We start from the raw sequence: 17566 nt of genomic DNA on the forward strand, positions 1-17566 counted from the left end.
AACAAAAACATGTTTTACTACAGCGGAGGTCATCTTGAAGGGATAGAACGGACGGAGCGGACATTAGGGAGGCCGTGAACCAATAGGATGCCTCAAAACTTGGGACTTCTGCCGTACACCCGGGTTTGAGGCATCCTATTGGTCCACAGTCTCCTCAATGCCCGCCTCTTTGATTACGCCTCAATGCCCGCACCATTTGCCTCTTATTAGTAAAACTCCTCAGTTCTTGTGCGCTGCACGGCCTGAGAAAAAAAATGTCCCTGGAAAACCCCTTTGAAGGACAGTTCATGCAACAAATAATTTAGTAAAGAGCACAAAACTCAAAACATAACATTTGAAAACACGATTCTTCACAAAATAAATGTATTTAATTATTTTTTTTTTAGTTACTACATAGATCATAAGTGCATTGATACCACGAATATGCAAAATTCCTGCAGAATTAAAGAGTCAGTTTTCTAAGGACAATGGCATGTAAAGCCGGCAGTTCAAAACCACTTACACAGAAAATATGGACACAAACTGGGTTGTGCGTCAGGTTTTTGACACTTCGACTAACATTCTTACATTCTCTTAGGAATCTCCTCTTTTCATGCCAAAGAACTGCCCCACGGGGGTTCCAGTACTAAGACAACTGGCACACAAATATATATATAGATCTTACTAAATCCAAGCATCAGCTTTTCTTGCTATCACTTCTTCAGTTTCAGTCTGTCCATGTAGACCAGCAAAGCTTTCTGGATGGAGTCTTTTGTGATAAAGCTGACAAAATTGTTAATATCAGCTTCCCGATGTTTAACTAGTCCGTCGATCGCGGGCTTACGCATCATGGATTTGGTGATCTGACGGGCATGATCTGAATGGAACAGAGAGAAAAATAAAACAAAAAAAAATAAAAAATAAAATACATGTTACATTCACTGGCCCCTTTTTCATGTAGAATGAATGCGTCATTCTGGAGCCACAGAAATAAAAAATGAACTCACATTTAAAGGGGTTTTCCCCACCATAGAATGTGATGGCATCCCGTGGGACCTGCATGATCCCGAAGCAGCACTAGTTTAAGAGGATGTGTCACCAGTTTAATTCCCTATCTCCTAACTAATCGCATAGGCGCTGTGATGCCGATAACTACAGTGTGATTTTTTTTCAAAAACGTTTATTATTATTTCAATGGTTATGTGCATTTTTCTAAATATGCTAATTTGGCTCGAATAGCCAAATAGGAGGGGTCTTTCTTTTCCCTCTGGGCGGTGCAATGTTTTCCGTACGACGCTGTCCAATCAGCATCAAACAGTTCTCTTCCCAGCCCAGCAACAAGCCGGATCATATAACATACAGCTTACATTCCCGACTGTTTTCAATTGATGATATCTCCGGTTGTTTCACAGCTAGAACTGCGATCCTGGTGCCATATGAAAGATCATCGCATCAGAACCGTTCTAGGTGGTCCACAGCCGGAGATATGGCTATATGAAGTGATCCCCCTTCCCTCCAGCCTCAGTCTCTCACGCTGTGTGAAGCAGCTTCATGCTGATAGGACAGCATCAGAGGCTCCACCTCAGGAGAATCGCTGGTGTTGACACCTACTTGTCTAGTATAGGCTCATTTGCATATTCAGCTCAGAACTTTTAAAATAATAAACTTTTAGGACACAATTTTTACTAGCATTATCAGTGTAACAGCGCCCATTAGATTATATAGGAGATAGGACATTACTAAACTAGTGACAGTCACATAAAGGGATGCAGCTCCTTCAGTTTTCTCCTGCACGGCGGCGCTCCTGATCACCCGCTGTACAGAGAAATGCAGCCGGAAGCGCCATTGTGCAAAAAGAGTGCCAAAGGGACCCCAGTTCTTTAGTTCTCGGGTCCGGAGATCGCACCAGAGGTCGGACACAATCCTAGTGATATGCCATAACATTAGATCGGAATAATACGCCTTTAAAAGAGTATTCTGACCACTAATATAAGCTTGCGTGTGGACCTAAAAGGCAGGTACATTAGAAACGTTTAGTTTTTTTTATATTTTGAGCGACATTAAGTGTTTTGTTACATTTTTCGTCTATTCAAATATGTAACTTTGTCTGGCAAATGTGTGTAAGGGCCTGTTCACATCAGCATTGGCTTTCCGTTCCGGGGTTCCGTCGGAGGTTTCCGTCGGGTGAACTCCGCAACGGAAAGTCAAACAAACCACAGCTTCCGTTTCCGTCACCATTCATATCAATGGTGACGGAAACATTGCTAATAGTTTCTGTTCGTCAACATTCCGGCAGGTTTCCGTTTTAATGACGGAATCAACAGCGGAGTCGACTGCACTATTGAGCCCGTCAAAACGACAGAACCCTTGCACAACTGAGACAAACGGAAACCTATTAGCGGAGACGGAACGGAGCCCCAGTGCAGATGTGAACGAAGCCGACCAGTGGTAAAATAACAGTTCTTGGTTAAGTTTCGACAAAACGGCCAGGTTTTTTTTAATTTTATTATATCTTATAGACCAGTTTTACGATACAGTATTTATATGTCATAAAATGTTCTAAAAAAAACATGTTGCGACAGAAATTATTCATCATAGCGAACATGCTAGGTGTAGTCTTTACCTGGAATCGCGAGCCACTGGGTCATGACGGCAGCCGCTGTGCTCAGTACCTTATCCTCTGGAACTAGCGCATCCACAAGGCCAATTTTAAGTGCATCTTGAGCTGAATACAGTTGGCCCAGTTGGAGGGATTGTTCAGCTACACGATAACCTACAGTATTGATCATGGCGTCCTTGAACCTGAAGGAAATATAGAACGTTGTGTATACATGGTTAGAGTTCACATGAAAAGAACTACAAATCACACAAGCAACTTAAAAAGCCTTAAAAGTTTTTTATATTGATGACCGATCCCACCCCCTGGACCCCCCTCTGATAAATGTTACCATTTATCAATGCAGTACAGGCACACAGATCAATACTGCTGTTTCTGGTGCTGCAGCTCTGCCCTGTGCACTTGAATGTAGTGAGCTGCAAAACCAGGTAAAACCACACGTGCTTGGACGCCACCGTACGAGGTACCGCAGTGAAAGGTCTGCTACCCCTGGGTGCTGCTGATTGATCATTTCACCTCTGGGACCTTAACCACACATTGATGTCCTACCCTTATGACAGGCTATCAATGTAATATCCCAGAAAACCCGGTGTCATGATTTTTTTTTTTAAATTAATTTGTGTTTTTTTTAAAATTCAATTTATTAAGAATTTGTAGTACAAAATGCAATCAAAAAAGCATTAAAGAATGAAATGCAATTATAAGGTAGAGAAATCGTACAAAATCAGGTGAACGTCACCAGAATATGCAGTAGAACAGAAAAATAAAAAAACATTAGCATAGGCGATACATCCGATTTACGAAAAAAAAAAAGGTATACGCAGATTCCTGTACAGGCAGAAGTAAACATCAAGTATGTGTGTTCAGTAGAGGAACATAAGAAAGAAGGCAATATCTTCCATCGTACCGTACAATACATCTCAAGTCAGTAAGGGTATGTTCACACGGCCTATTTTCGGATATTTTTCAGGGCCGTAAACGCCCGAAAAATCGAAAGCAGAACGCCTCCAAACATCTGCCCATTGATTTTAATGGGAAAAACAGCGTTCTGTTCCGACGGGCCGTTTTTTTACGCACCCGTTTTGAAAAACGGCCACGTAAAAAAAAACGGCATGTCACTTCTTCAGCCATTTTTGGAGCCGTTTTTCATAGACTCTATAGAAAAACAGCTCCAAGAATGGCCGTAAAAAACGCGAGTGGCTTAAAAAACACCTGAAAAGCAGGAGCTGTTTTCCCTTAAAAACAGCTCTGTATTTTCAGACGTTTTTGAGTTTGTGTGTGAACATAGCCTAACGATGCATCTCTCATATCGGTAAACCAGTGTGGGGTGTATTGGGTAAGTGGGGAATTACACCGGGTCTCCCATATTTTCATTTATGTGTGTTTATTTAATAAAATGTTATATGTACTGTATTTTTTCACATAAAATGTTTTTTTTAGTAACACTTTTTTCATTTACTGGGGGCTCCCATGTTTTATTTAATCTGTGTAGGTGTCTCTTAACGACACATACACAGATGGAATACAGTAGCTACAGGGCATAGGACATAACGAACGGGAGCCGTTCGTTACATCCTCTGCCGTCTCGCTCTATACTGTGCTTGACGAAGCAGCAGTGCTCCCCGGAACAGCGGTGCTCGACGCTGTTCCTTCAAAACAGCCGATTGTCGGCTATGAAGGATCAGCGGCACACGAGCGCCGCTGATTTGACGTTCCTTCTGTGAACCACCGTGTAGCTACATGGTGATTCACAGTAGGAGCAAGGAATGAAGAAACAGAAGCATATTACTAACTTTAATTTTTTTGTTGTGCAGGTTCAACTGGACCGTTTGGACTACGTCGTAGATTCGTTGGACTACTTCGATCCACTTTATTTTTTATTCTAAATAAAAATGGTGAAAGAGTTGTGGGGGAGTTTTTATTTCAATAAAAAAATGTTTTCTCATGTCTGTTTTTTTAAATACTTTATTACAACCTTAGTAATGGCAGTTGTCTGTTTGAAGACGTCTATTACTAAGGCAGGGCTTAGTGTTAGCCAGTAAAAAAGCTGCAACTAACCCCCCATTATTACCCCGGTACCCACCGCCACCAGGAGTATCGGGAAGAGCCAGGTACGATCCAGTACCTGACCATCTGTAGTGATGATCGGGCACTGGGGCGGCCGCAGGCTGGTATTATTAGGCTGGGAAGCACCAAAAACAGTGGTCCTTCCTACGCTGGTAATTCTAGGCTGCGGCTGTTTTATTGTATCTGGCTGGTTATGAAAATGGAGGGGACTCCATGTCGTTTTAAAAAAAAAAGAATAAATTGATGAAAACGACGTGGGGCCCACCCCCATTTTCATAACCAGCCAGATACAATAAAACAGCCGCAGCCTAGCATTACCAGGGTGGGAAGGGTCACTGTTTTTGGCCCTTCCCAGCCTAATAACACCAGCCTGTGGCCGCCCCAGTGCCCGACCATCACTACAGATGGTCAGGTACTGGATCGTACCCGGCTCTTCCCGAAACCCCTGGTGGCGGTGGGTACCGGGGTAATAATGGGGGGTTAGTTGCAGCCCTTTTACTGGCTAACACTAAGCCCCGCCTTAGTAATGGATGTCGGCAAACTGTCATTACTGAGGTGGTAATAAAGTATTAAAAAACAGACATAACTCCCTGTTCACACAGAGCTTGCTGGCACTGATTTTGATGCGGAAATCACGTCGAAATCAGCGCCATAAAACCCCCGAAATCTCCCCGCACTGATTCCAATGGGAGTCAGCGGCGTTTCCTTTCTTGCAGCCTCTGCCTCGGACCTCCCATTAAAATATTTTCGGAGACGTTTTTCGTGTCGTTTTTGCATTAGCTTCAATGGCCGCGGACGAAAACAGCGGAAATAAAGTGCAGGCAGGAATTCTGAGGCACATATTTTTTTTCTGCCTGCAGAATACGTATGTGAACAGGGCCTAAAAGTGTATTCACACAGTGCAGTTTTGCCGCGTCTTTCCAGTGCGGCCGAAAACCACACTGTTTGAATACACCCCAAGAAAATATATTTTTTATTCAAATAAAAACTCCCCCGCACAACCCTCGTTAACCATTATTTATTTTTTTTTAAAATGTAAATCGAAGTAGTCCAGCATATCTACGACGTAGTCCAAACGGTCAAGCAGAACCTGCAAAATAAAGTTAGTAATATAAAAAATAAAAATCTTCTCACCTACAGCGACTTCTGTCTTCTCCCTGCACAGCAATATAAACTACAGGCCAATGAAAAACAATTCCCTTAGGGCATGTTCACACGACGCTCAAAAAACAAACAAAAAAAACACGACATGTAGGTGTGTAAAATACAGTAGCATTTTTTGTGAAGCGCCTTTTAAAATAAGTGTTTTTTTTACGCATTTTGCGTCGTCATTAGGAGTCCCATTGACTATAAGAACATTAGGCGCGCTTTACGTGCCAAAGAATTGACACGACGCTTCTTTTTTTCCACAACACGTTTTTTAAACAGCGCGCTTTCTCATTGATGTAAATGGTAATCTTAATCAAGTGTTTGACGCGTTTTTTTGGCGTGTAAAATGCGTCAAAAACCGAGTCAATTACAAGCCGTGTGAACCTGTCAACTGAAAAGGAATTCACCACAGGGGCTTCCCTCTTGACTTTCATCATTCTTAGCCTTTTGGTGTGTCCTGTAGCTTCTGCCAAAAACACTCCCAAAATGGAGCTGGACAATGCTTAGCAATTTGAAGACACCTTTTCCTGGCTTGTAGCCAAAAATGGGGAGGGTGGGTGAGTCTCCCTCCCACGTTTACAGCAGCTGTAAGTCAGGAAGCTCTGCCTGATTCACCTTGCTGTAATTCTGGGAAGTGCGCCCTCTGGTGGCCAACATAGGAAAACATGTCAAATGATTTAATTTTTAATACTTTCCACATTGTGGAAGAAAAAAAAAAAAATACAGCAAATTTTTTTTAATTAAAAATAAATAATAATTATTTGCCAACACGTTCCCTTTAAGGCTTGCCTCAGAAGTAATTATGCATATCACACTTGTAATTATATGAACAATAGAAAAGATCAGATTCCAGGAACACCTTTTCAGTTTACAGAATTTCATCTGGTAAATCAGGAAAAACAAACGTTTAATGTATTCTTGCAAATGCACACATTACCAGAATGGAGCAACTATGCCCAGTTTGGTCTCGTTCAAGCCAATGTTGAATTTAGGATCGTCAGCCATGATTCGGTAATCACAACTCAAGGCCAAGAGGCACCCGCCAGCGGGGCTTGAACCCTATGTATCGAAAAGTTGAGATTAGGTCCTTATAATGAAATCACATTATGGTCACTACACGAAGGATATACAATGCTTTTACTCTCACCATTCAATTGCAGGCATTTTGGGAGATTTACGTACAATACACACTTACGCATCAGATATGTAATTGTGGAGCAACACGGCAATCATTACACCCGCTGCATAATATTGTACATGGATTGCAAATTTTCATGTCAATGAAAAAATTGTTTGTTTTTTTAAAAAAAAGTGTATAGAAAAAGTGCAGAAAATATACCAGTGTTATTAACCCTATAATATACATTTACAATATCAGCATGGCAATGGGAGACAAAAGACACTTACATTGACAGCTGCGATCGTCACCATATTGGACCCGTATACCTTCAACCAGACTTCCTGCACAGCCCTCCAGAAAGCAGCATAGTGCTCAGAACTTCTTCCACACATCTCTGTGATGTCCAAACCAGCAGAAAATATTTTGGGTACCGTCTGTAAAAAAAAAAAAAAAATGTAAAACCAAACAAACATCTTTTTACAAAAATACATTGAATAAAGGGTCTGTGGAAATAGGAAAAAGAAAGGACGGATCTCAAACAAGAAGAAAATATTTTAAAATGAACCAGTACAACTAATGAAACACTACAAATCAGGCAGTCTACTTACCGTATATTAAAGGGGTTGTCCCACGAAACACATGTATCCCCTATCCACAGGATCGGGGATATAGGTGTGATCGCTGGGGGCCCAACCGCTGGGACCTCCAGCGATAAGGAGAACGGGGGACTGAAAGTCCCCTGAAGTGCTCCATGAGAAGCTGGGGACTTGTGGGGTCTGTGTCCGGCAGCTCCACAGAAATGAATGGAGCGCCGCCGGTCACGCATGCGCACAAGACACACGTAGGGGATACTTGTGTTTTGTGGGACAACCCCTTTAAGGTGACACTGCAAATACAGGTGGGGGGGGGACGGGACAGCTAAAGAAGGATATCCAGTATGTAATATACCAGCTCAAATACCGATACCAGATCCCCCGCTGTGCGGGTGCAAGGTTTTTCCATGGTTCTATGACAGTCCGATAGTCCAGAATATCTGATAATCCGTCACCTATCAGGTCTCAATGATATCAATTTAAAGGGATTTACTGTATTACACAAACATTACAGTAGTGTAGGCAGATGATGTTTTGTACGTACGGAAGTCAGGATGATTCCCCGGCAGCCGCGGTCAATTTCCAGCTTCTCCAGACTAATAGAGAGTTCTGTAAGAACGTCCAGGCTGAGGCTGTTCACTGGAGGGCTCTTCATTTTGATGACCGCCACCCCTGAGACACAGACAAAGATACATTATTTCTTCCTTATCAGAAACATGAGACTTCAGCTGAGGGCTTTGATCAAAAAACCAAAGCAGCGACCTGATCAGGATATACTAGCGAGCTGTTCTGTGCCATTTATTATTCAGTGATAAGGGTGGAGGAGAACACATCTGTAGGAAGGAGTCCGCTATGACACCGCTAATATCAGAACGGAACTGAACCGTGTTTAATGGAGAAGCTTATACAGAGTTTGCGGTTCCTGGCTTTTACAATTTTGCTGAATACTTTGAAACAACTGGGGTCACTGGAAAAAAAAACAAAAAAAAACAAACTGTGAAAACATCTCAGCCGGGCAAGATAAAGATGTTTCTACGAGGACTCTTTTTATGGAATTCAAAACGTGGCAAAAGGTTTTATGAAATGTTTTGTTCATAATCCAAAAAACAGGGCTCCTTATTTTTCTTCCAGAAACAGCTCCACACCTGTCCACAGGTTGTGTGTGGTATTACAGCTCAGCCTCATTCATTTTAATGGAGTTGAAGTGAAATACCAGACAACCCACGTTTTGCGCTTTTCTAATGTGACCGTTTCAGTCAGGGGTTTGGGTACTTCTGACATCAAGTATAGTGTGGTCTACAGCATTATTCTTGCGGTTAAAAAACAAAAAAAGCTACTTTATTATAAATCCCCCAGGATTCGCTGAGATCCATTTGAAACAGATTTGGCATAATGTCAAGGCTCCTTCTTTATCGACACAAGCCATGACACGAACGTGGAGACCAAGTAAGAAAAAAAAGAAAGAAAGCGACTACCACGACTATAGCTGAAGTCATGATATGAGATGTCACCATAACAACGCTCGTGTGACTGTACCCCAAGTCCGTAGCAATAGTTTGAAACCGCCTCCATAGACTGTGCTGATGCTTAATAGTCGATGTCAGCGCAATCTCCCCTATGGAGCAGACGGGCAGGAGCTGGTGACACTTTGTACACAAGGTCCCCAATGTTTCTCTGGAGCAGCTTCATACTGTATGCCGGGCTGACGAGCATTCTGGTCTGAAGGGTAAGTGTTGAGAATTTCAAAAAAATTTTATAGGTTTTTATTGCCTCCAATGCTTAAAAATAGCAAAATGATGGAATTGCTATGCATGCAATTCCCTAATGTAATTTTTAAAGTGTCTCCAAAAATGGAAAAAAAATGTCACCTATAGATAGAAGGTTCAGCCCTATTACTCAGTATATAAAGTCTACACAGCTATGAGAAGTATCGAAATCATAAGGCCTGACGCACACGGGACGGAAACGCTGCGGAATTTCCACAGCGTAACAGCAAAGTGGATGAGATTTGAACAAATTTCATCCACAAAGAACCTATAGAAAACATGTGTGGAAACGGACCTGCGGTGCGGATCCCCAATCTGCAGAATGTTAATTTTAATATTTTTTTTCGCCCAGAAATCCTGCAGCATTTCCATGTCATGTGCGGGAGGCGTGCTATGGGCGCTCTATAATAAAGAATACCAGTCCCATGGCCCTCTAATTATTACACAGGCAGCACAAAAAAAAATAGTAGTCTTATTGTTTCCAGGAGCCATACCCGTTGATTCATCCAATTCTACCAAAATCTTGTTTTCACTGAATTGTCTCCGACTTTGGTAGTGTTGCCATGACGCCAGGCCACCTTTGCGCACATAGAATGAACCTGTGGAAAGAAATGATATTAGTAAGCTAGCGTCTCTTTAAATCTTTACATAAGACCAGGACTTCACTGCATTTAAGTGCGCGCAGTTATCGCACACAATGTTACTCTATGGGATCGAGTGCGAACACGCAAAGTCACGCATCTGTTGGACTATTTGTTATTATGGCAATTGAACATGGTCACTATCTCTCTTAGGTCTGTGCCGTGGATTCTGCCCGATCATAGACCAGCTCTCTCTACCTTCCCAGTAATTACCCAACACCGTCTCACTCTCTGGGATAGACTTTTAGTCCGAAAAGGCCTTTCACATAGACCTGGGCTTCTTAGCCCCTCTTTGACAACCCAGAATTTCCGCAAAACGTCTTCCTGGTCTGGTCCTCCAATGCGGACACACGGTTATGTCAGGTGATGTCAGACAATGGTCGACTTCCTCCCTTTTTCGAGTTACACGGGACAAGTCCTCCTTGGCTCGAATAATTATCTACCTTCCTTTGCTCAGCCTTACCGGGAGGGTTCCATATGACCACAAATACTGCCTTTGAATCCATATTACTACAATCAGCCGAGTAATATCTACATTACACGCCCTCCTCCTAGAGGCCTCAGCAGATCAGCCTCCTGCATACGTTAGCACCCGCAAGTGGGAACTCGAGTCTAGCCCGTCCACAACGGACTAGGACTGCATTTTCCTCTTGTCCCACAAAATGCCTAGAACCTGCCATGCCCAGGAAAATAATTTTAAGACACTGACTAGGTGGTATCGCTGCCCCCAGATTTTACACAGGATATACCCTGATGTGTCTGACACATGTTGGCGTCGTGGTATAGAGACCGGATCGATGTTACATATTTGGTGGTTGCGCCCCCTGTTGCAGACTTTCTGGAAAGCTATTTTTCTACATTTATGCATCAGTTGAGAAATCTCTCGTACCCACTCCTCATATAGCCCTTTTATCTCTGGCCCTCTGAAAGCATAAAGGGTCTTGAGACACTCCTTGACTGCGGCCTGAACAGTCATCCCTAGACACTGGAAGTCCAGTGAACCTCCCACAATTAGAGAATGGGTGGTCGAGATGGACATTCTCTATAGACTGGAATCTCTATTGGCAGAGGACTGGGACCACTTTGATCGAATTACGTCCCTCTGGCTTGCATGGTCTTCCTTCAAATCCGATCCACACTTTGCTAATTGGCCGAGCTGAGCGCCAACTCTCTTTTCATTCTGGCTCACGTGACCCGATTAGGGTCACACCTTCCATATTGTAAAGGGAACGACCTCTTTCTTCCCCCTGCATGTACCTTAAGTGCCTATTACACCGGCCGATTGCAGCGAGCGCCGATCAACGAGACGTCGTTGATCGGCGCTCGTTTGCTCCTGTCACAAGGAGCTGTGCATGGGGACGAACAGTCGTTACGCCGATCGCTCCCCCCCATACATTATCATGTTGGCAGCGCGAAAACATCTCCTGATTTTTCGACGTTTTTGTAACTACTCGCGTTTTTCGCTGCATATTTTACGGACGTTATTGGAGCTGTTTTCCATGGAGTCAATGAAAAACGGCTCCAAAAACGTCCCAAGAAGTGACATGCACTTCTTTTTCACGGGCGTCTTTTTACGCGTCATATTTTGACAGCGACGCGTAAAATGAAACCTCGTGGGAACAGAACACCGTAAAACCCATTGCAAGGAAAGGGCAGATATTTGTAGATGTAATGAAGCAGTTTTTTTCAGCCGTAATTCGAGGCGTAAAACGCCCGAATTAGGTCTGAAAACACTGCGTGTGAACATACCCTTAGAATTACCTGTAACTCATGCACTCTTCATACGTGTTGCATTCCTATTGTGACATTCTGGTTTAATAATACTTGTTTCACATCATATGAACCACGTAATAAATGCTTCACCATGTTTGACTACTGAATGTAACAAACACGTATTTCTAACGCCACGGTTATTGCTTTGTATATATCTTGCTATGTACATATTTGATTATATCTTTTGTATTTGAAAAACCTTTACTATGAAAAAAAAAATTAAAAAAATATTCTATTGAGGACCCTCCCCAAACTTCTTACAAATTTAAAACTTCAGGTCGTTTTCTCCATTCATATAAATAGTTGCATTTATAATTCTGCTGGTCGCCCTTGGTAACAGACAACAGTGACTGATGAGACCTTACATCTATGCTCCCACAATGCACTGCTCACTCCTAATAGGAATCCAGTATTATTCTGAATTCAGCTTGGTTTCTGATCAGAGAAGAAAACACAGCGCTGGGTCGGGAGGGTGTAAAGAAGAAAAACCTCAATAGGGCGGCGCTATAACATTCTAACCATCATAGAAACATTGGCAAACTATCCATGGGATATGCCATAAATGTCTGATGGATACGGGGTCCAAGCTCTGGCCCCCACACCGATCGCCATAACATGGTTCACACGACTGCCGTCCTGGATCCAGGCAGAGAATAAACATAGAGGTGGCCACACTTTATCCATTCACTTCAATGGGAGTTTCAGAAACTCCCATAGGGCGGAATGGAGTCATTCTTCAGAAGGATGTGGCAGCCTCACCCGGCGGGACAGGGCCCGAGGGACTTCCGTCCTAGATGTGAGGCCCAGAAATGGGATCTGCATCTATCAGACATTTTTTACATATCCTGTGGATAGGACATAAATGTCTAAGTCGGGAATACCCCTTTAAAGAGAACCTTTCACCTCCCCATACAAGTGCAGCATGTAATTGGCACAGCAGCACAAACCCTGGGGCACTTTAAAAAAAAATTCTACCCTCCTCCGTTATTTAGATATCAGCGCCGTTATATTTGGCGCCCGATATTTAAATAACCCCCTGAACTGTCAATGGGGCGTGTACTGGCAAGGGGGCGTGTAACATCGCTGTGACACTGTCCAATCAGCTACGGACAGTGCCACTGCAAGAGCTGGGGAGAGGAGAGCGTGTGCACGCACACACTCATTGTACTTGTCTGCCGAGAGCTGAAGTGTGAAGTCTTAGGCCCTGTTCACACAGAGTTTTTGCCGCAAAAAACGTCCGAAATTGCCACCTATTGATTTCAAATGGGAGGTGGAGGCGTTTTTTTCCGAGTAAAAAAAACCACTTGCAGGAAAAAGACGCGACATGCCATATCTTGAGGCGTTTTCCGCCTCAAAAACTCCATTGAAATCAACGGGAGACGGAAATAAAACGCATCTTTTGACGCTTTTTTGCAGCATTTTTTTTTACACATTTATCGGCAAACACGCTTGCGGTTATTCCCTCTATCTGTTGATGAAATAGCTAAAAAGACGCCTCATAAAAACTCGTCCAAAAAACGTGTGTGGCGCAAAACCACTTAAAAGCTACCGTTTTATTTAGACTGCCACAAAACATGGCATTTTGAGGTAATAAACTGCGGTTAGACAGCACTGTGTGAATATACTCTTAGGGTAGGTTCATATGCAAAATCAAAAAAACGGATAAAAATGACAGCTGTTTTCAAGGGAAAACAGCCTCCGATTTTCAGACGTTTTTGTAGCCGTTTTTCCATTGACACCATGAAAAACAGCTAAAAAAAAAAAAAAGGGCTCAAGAAGTGACACGCTCCTTTTTACGCATTGTGTTTTTAAACCAGCGGCGTAAAAAAACGCCGTCTGAATTAAACACCGTTTTTTTCATTGAATTCAATGGGCAGATGTTTGTAGGCTTTTGGCTAGCGTTTTTCAAAGTGTATTTTGAGCCGTTTACGCCCCAAAACTCTGCTTGTGAACATACCCTTTGGCATACGTTCAGGCTGAAAATCACGTGGCTGATTTCTAGAACCAGTCTCTGAATCCAGGCGTTTTTAGGACCAGTTCACACCATTTTTCGCGTCGTTTTTGATGCGGAAATCGCGCTAAAACTTCCGAAATTGCCTCCTATTTATCTCAATGGGAGGCAGAGGCGTTTTTTCCCACGAGCGGAAAAAAATGCGGCATGCTCTTCAGGTGTTTCCGTCTCTGACCTCCCATTGACATCAATGGGAGGCAGAGAAAGCAGTTTTTGCTGCGTATTTTTGGACGCGGTCGAAAACACCACCAAAAAAAGGCAGCAAGGACTGCAGGCGGGTCAAAATCTGCCTCAAGATTCCGTCAAAACGACGGAACCTCTGCACAACTGAGACAAACGGAAACCATTAGCACCGGATTCGTCACCATTGAAATCAACATTGATAGAAACGCAAACCTTTGGTTTCCGTGTGTCAGTCGGGGTCCCGTTCCGATGGAAAACTCCGACAGAACAGGACCCTAGCGCAGATGTGAACGAAGCCTTAGTGGTGGTCCAAGATTACAGATCACCTTCTAACACATCTCGTTTTCACCACGTTCGATCCTTCGGGAGATTCTCTCGACGTACACGCCAAACGTGAGCACAGGGTATATAATGGACCAGAGATGGCTGCCACAAAACAAACAATATCCTGCTTAGTGTACATATTTTTTTATTACAATGCAAGTCAATGGGTGACGTATGCAACTGTATGATAAACACTTGCATACATCGGGGCCATACACTTGATGTGTAAGTCAGGATCATTTGCCTTCAAACACGCAGAACGTGGAGAGAAAAAAATGGGAGCCGTACACGTAGTTATGACAGAAAATAATTCTGACTGGATTTCCAAATGTTCTGATATTTTTTTCCAAACCCCATTACACAGGGAGAGGATTGCCAACAGGGCACATGGGGATCTCGCCTCCAGCATTACCGGCATCTATCATTAGGGGGCGCCTCTCTATTTTTCCCGCGGGCAGTGACCCTGTCAGAGGCAAACTGCCCTCTAATGATAGATGTGAGGGCAACTGTGAGACGGGGGAGGCGCCCGCCTTTCTCAATGTCACCGACTGAGCGGCTGTACAGCGCGGGAAAACTGATGGGGGGGGGGGCGCCTAGGGAGTTTGGCGCCACTAGAGCAGGCAGTGAGCGCTCAGTAAGTGGCGGTTGGTTAGGGCGGGAACACACGCACCTGATAGAAGCCGGGCGGGAGCCAAGCACCTCAGAACAGTCAGCGCCGCCATCTTGAGTGACCTTTACTCTAGACAGCGGCGCTCTGTATATATATCTGGTGCGGAGTTGTATAAGCCTGTCTGTAACGCAAAGCTTTAAAAACGAAAAGGGCGACATCTTGTGGAAACAGAGGGGCACACACTGAACAGCTAATTTTTTTTTAACATGTTTTACAAATATTTATGTCATACAAATATTTCCATTCAACATCTTGTAAATTGAAACATTGTAAAAAAACAAACAGCTAAGGCTTCGTTCACATCTGCTTCGGGGTTACATCAGGGCAACCCACGAGCAGAAACCATAGCTTTCCATTAGGGTATGTTCACACGCACTATTTACGGACGTAATTCAGGCGTTTTTTGCTGGAATTACGGCCGAAAATACTGCTTGAAAGCGTCGGCAAACATCTGCCCATTCATTTGAATGGGTTTTACGATGTTCTGTGCAGACGGTCATTTTTTTTACGCGCCGTAAAAAAGATGCCGCGTCAAAAAAGTGCCTGTCACTTCTTGGGACGTAATTGGAACCGTTTTCCATTGACTCCATAGAAAAACAGCTCCAATTACGTCCGTAATGGACGCTGCGAAAAACACCTGCACATGCCATTACGTCTGAAATTCAGGAGCTGTTTTCGCCTGAAAACAGCTCCGTAATTTCAGCCGTAACGGACGTGCACGTGTGAACATACCCTTAGCATTATCATTGACTTCAATGGTAACGCTTCTGTTGCTAATGGTTTCCATTTGTCTCCGTTCTGTAAGGTTTTCGGTTTTTTTTTTTAACGAAATCAATAGCGCAGTCGATTATAATGCTAACGGAAAGGCTTCGTTCACATCTGCGTCAGGGTTCCGTTCTGGCGTTCCGTCTGAGCTTTCCGTCAGAACGGGAACCCTGACTGAAACAAACGGAAGCCATAGGTTTCCGTTTGCAACACCATTGATTTCAATATTGACGGATCCGGCGCAAATGGTTTCCGTTTGTCTCAGTTGTTGTAAGGGTTCCGTCGTTTTTACCATTATCGACTTCGCTATTCATTCCGGCAAAACGACAGACCCCTTGCACAACAGAGACAAACGAAAACCATTTGCATCAGATCCGTCACCATTAGGGTATGTTCACACGACCAAGTTTCAGACGGAATTCGGGCGTTTTACGTCCCGAATTACATCTGAAAAAACTGCTCCATTAGGCCGACAAACATCTGCCCATTACTTTCAATGGGTCTTACGACGTACTGTGCCGACGACCTGTCATTTTACGCGTCGCTGTCAAAAGACGGTGCGTAATAAAGACGGCTCGTCAAAAGAAGAGCAGGACACTTCTTGGGACGTAATTGGAGCTGTTTTTCATTGACTTCAGTCGACTGCGCTATTGATTCCGTCGTTAAAACGGAAACCTTCCGGAAAGGTGACGAATGGAAACCATTAGCAATGTTTCCGTCACTATTGATATCAATGGTGACTGAAACGGAAGCTGTGGTTTCAGTTTGACTTTCCGTTGCGGTGTTCACCCGACAGAACCCTGGAACGGAAAGCCAACGCTGATGTGAACAGGCCCTAATAAATAGAAGCCCCTGTGTGTACTGACATGCCGACCATAGTGATGACGTGGCACATGACCACAGTTGGCTACAGAGGTGGCATCAATATTATGGACGGATCATCAGTCACATGATGTATTGTCACGTCAGTGCCAACTGTTTTCCTGCATCTGCCTCTGTTCCGTCGGCGGTATATGTTAGGAAATATATTGATGGAAGATACGCTACGTGTGAACATACTCAGGCCGGCTTCACACGTAGCGCAAATACTGTGGATTTTCCGCAACGTATTTCAATACGGAATATCCGCAGCATAATACAGTATCCTTTTCCCCCTGACAAAGCCTGGTGGCGAAACGCGTTGGGTGTAAGTGGGCTCCTGGCACATTGCTACTCTTTACCCCATTGTATATCTGCATGGTCTTTTTTTTTGGCTACCTTGCCTGCTCCGTCTATCGATTCTGATGGTCTATTTCACTTTTTTTTTTTGTTATGTGACTCACCATGGCGGTTTATTTACAATGTACTTCTGTATGGTATAGAGGTTATGGCCCGTAGCCCACTCAGTACTTTCTTTAGTGTGAGGACTTATATTTTAATCCATTTTTGATGCTATTAACTGTATTTTTATCATGTCTCAATAAAAACTAATTAAATTGAAAATATTTGGACAAATCTCATCCACACACTGCGTAAATAATGAGCGGAAAAAACAATAAGAAATTGACCTGCAGTGTTTTTTTGTTTTTAATCCCCAGCATGTCAATTGTATTTGTGTAATCGCTGCTTTTTATGTCGTTTTTTTTCCCCTTTGAATTCAATGGGGAGGCAAAACCTGCACCAAATATCAGATATTGCGATTTTTGTGGCGGAAAATCCAGTGCAAAAAACGCAACTTCCGAAAAAAAATTCATCCCATGTGACCACTGTAGCCAATCACAGGCTGCAGCAGTCACATGGGATGAAACGTCATCCCAGGAGGCCGGGCTGCAACGGGACGCATCACCATTGCTACGGGTAAGTTTTCCACAGCGGAGATTCCGGCCGAAAAACTGCACATCTAGGGCGAATACGCTGTGTGTTTTCACT

The 17566-nt window shown here is 43.5% G+C and overlaps 1 protein-coding gene across 2 annotated transcripts; it reads right to left on the minus strand.

Moving 5' to 3' along the window:
• Window positions 1-346: 346 nt before the first annotated feature.
• ECI1 (enoyl-CoA delta isomerase 1) lies at window positions 347-14981 on the minus strand. 2 transcript variants are annotated; one of them, XM_075830440.1, is made up of 7 exons: window positions 14894-14981; window positions 9786-9890; window positions 8070-8197; window positions 7220-7366; window positions 6750-6871; window positions 2603-2781; window positions 347-856 (listed from the first exon to the last, which is right to left on the minus strand). In XM_075830440.1, exons 1-7 carry the CDS (start codon window positions 14943-14945, stop codon window positions 693-695), a joined length of 897 nt encoding a protein of 298 aa, XP_075686555.1. In that variant the 5' UTR covers window positions 14946-14981; the 3' UTR covers window positions 347-692. The 2 variants fall into 2 exon arrangements, with proteins under 2 accessions (XP_075686555.1, XP_075686556.1); XM_075830441.1 differs by lacking the exon at window positions 14894-14981 and adding an exon at window positions 14636-14723.
• Window positions 14982-17566: the final 2585 nt, after the last annotated feature.

Source organism: Rhinoderma darwinii, chromosome 6 (assembly GCF_050947455.1).
Source record: "Rhinoderma darwinii isolate aRhiDar2 chromosome 6, aRhiDar2.hap1, whole genome shotgun sequence".
Classification (NCBI taxonomy): Eukaryota; Metazoa; Chordata; class Amphibia; order Anura; family Rhinodermatidae; genus Rhinoderma; species Rhinoderma darwinii.

Excerpts from the sequence above, each read along its gene's own strand:
- ECI1 (XM_075830440.1), bottom strand. The coding sequence starts at position 14,945 with ATGGCGGCGCTGACTGTTCTGAGGTGCTTGGCTCCCGCCCGGCTTCTA. Across the intron at positions 7,367-8,069 it reads GGGGAATCATCCTGACTTCC|ACGGTACCCAAAATATTTTC; the intron begins GTACGTACAAAA and ends TTTTTTTTACAG. Across the intron at positions 6,872-7,219 it reads TGACGATCGCAGCTGTCAAT|GGTTCAAGCCCCGCTGGCGG; the intron begins GTAAGTGTCTTT and ends TTCGATACATAG.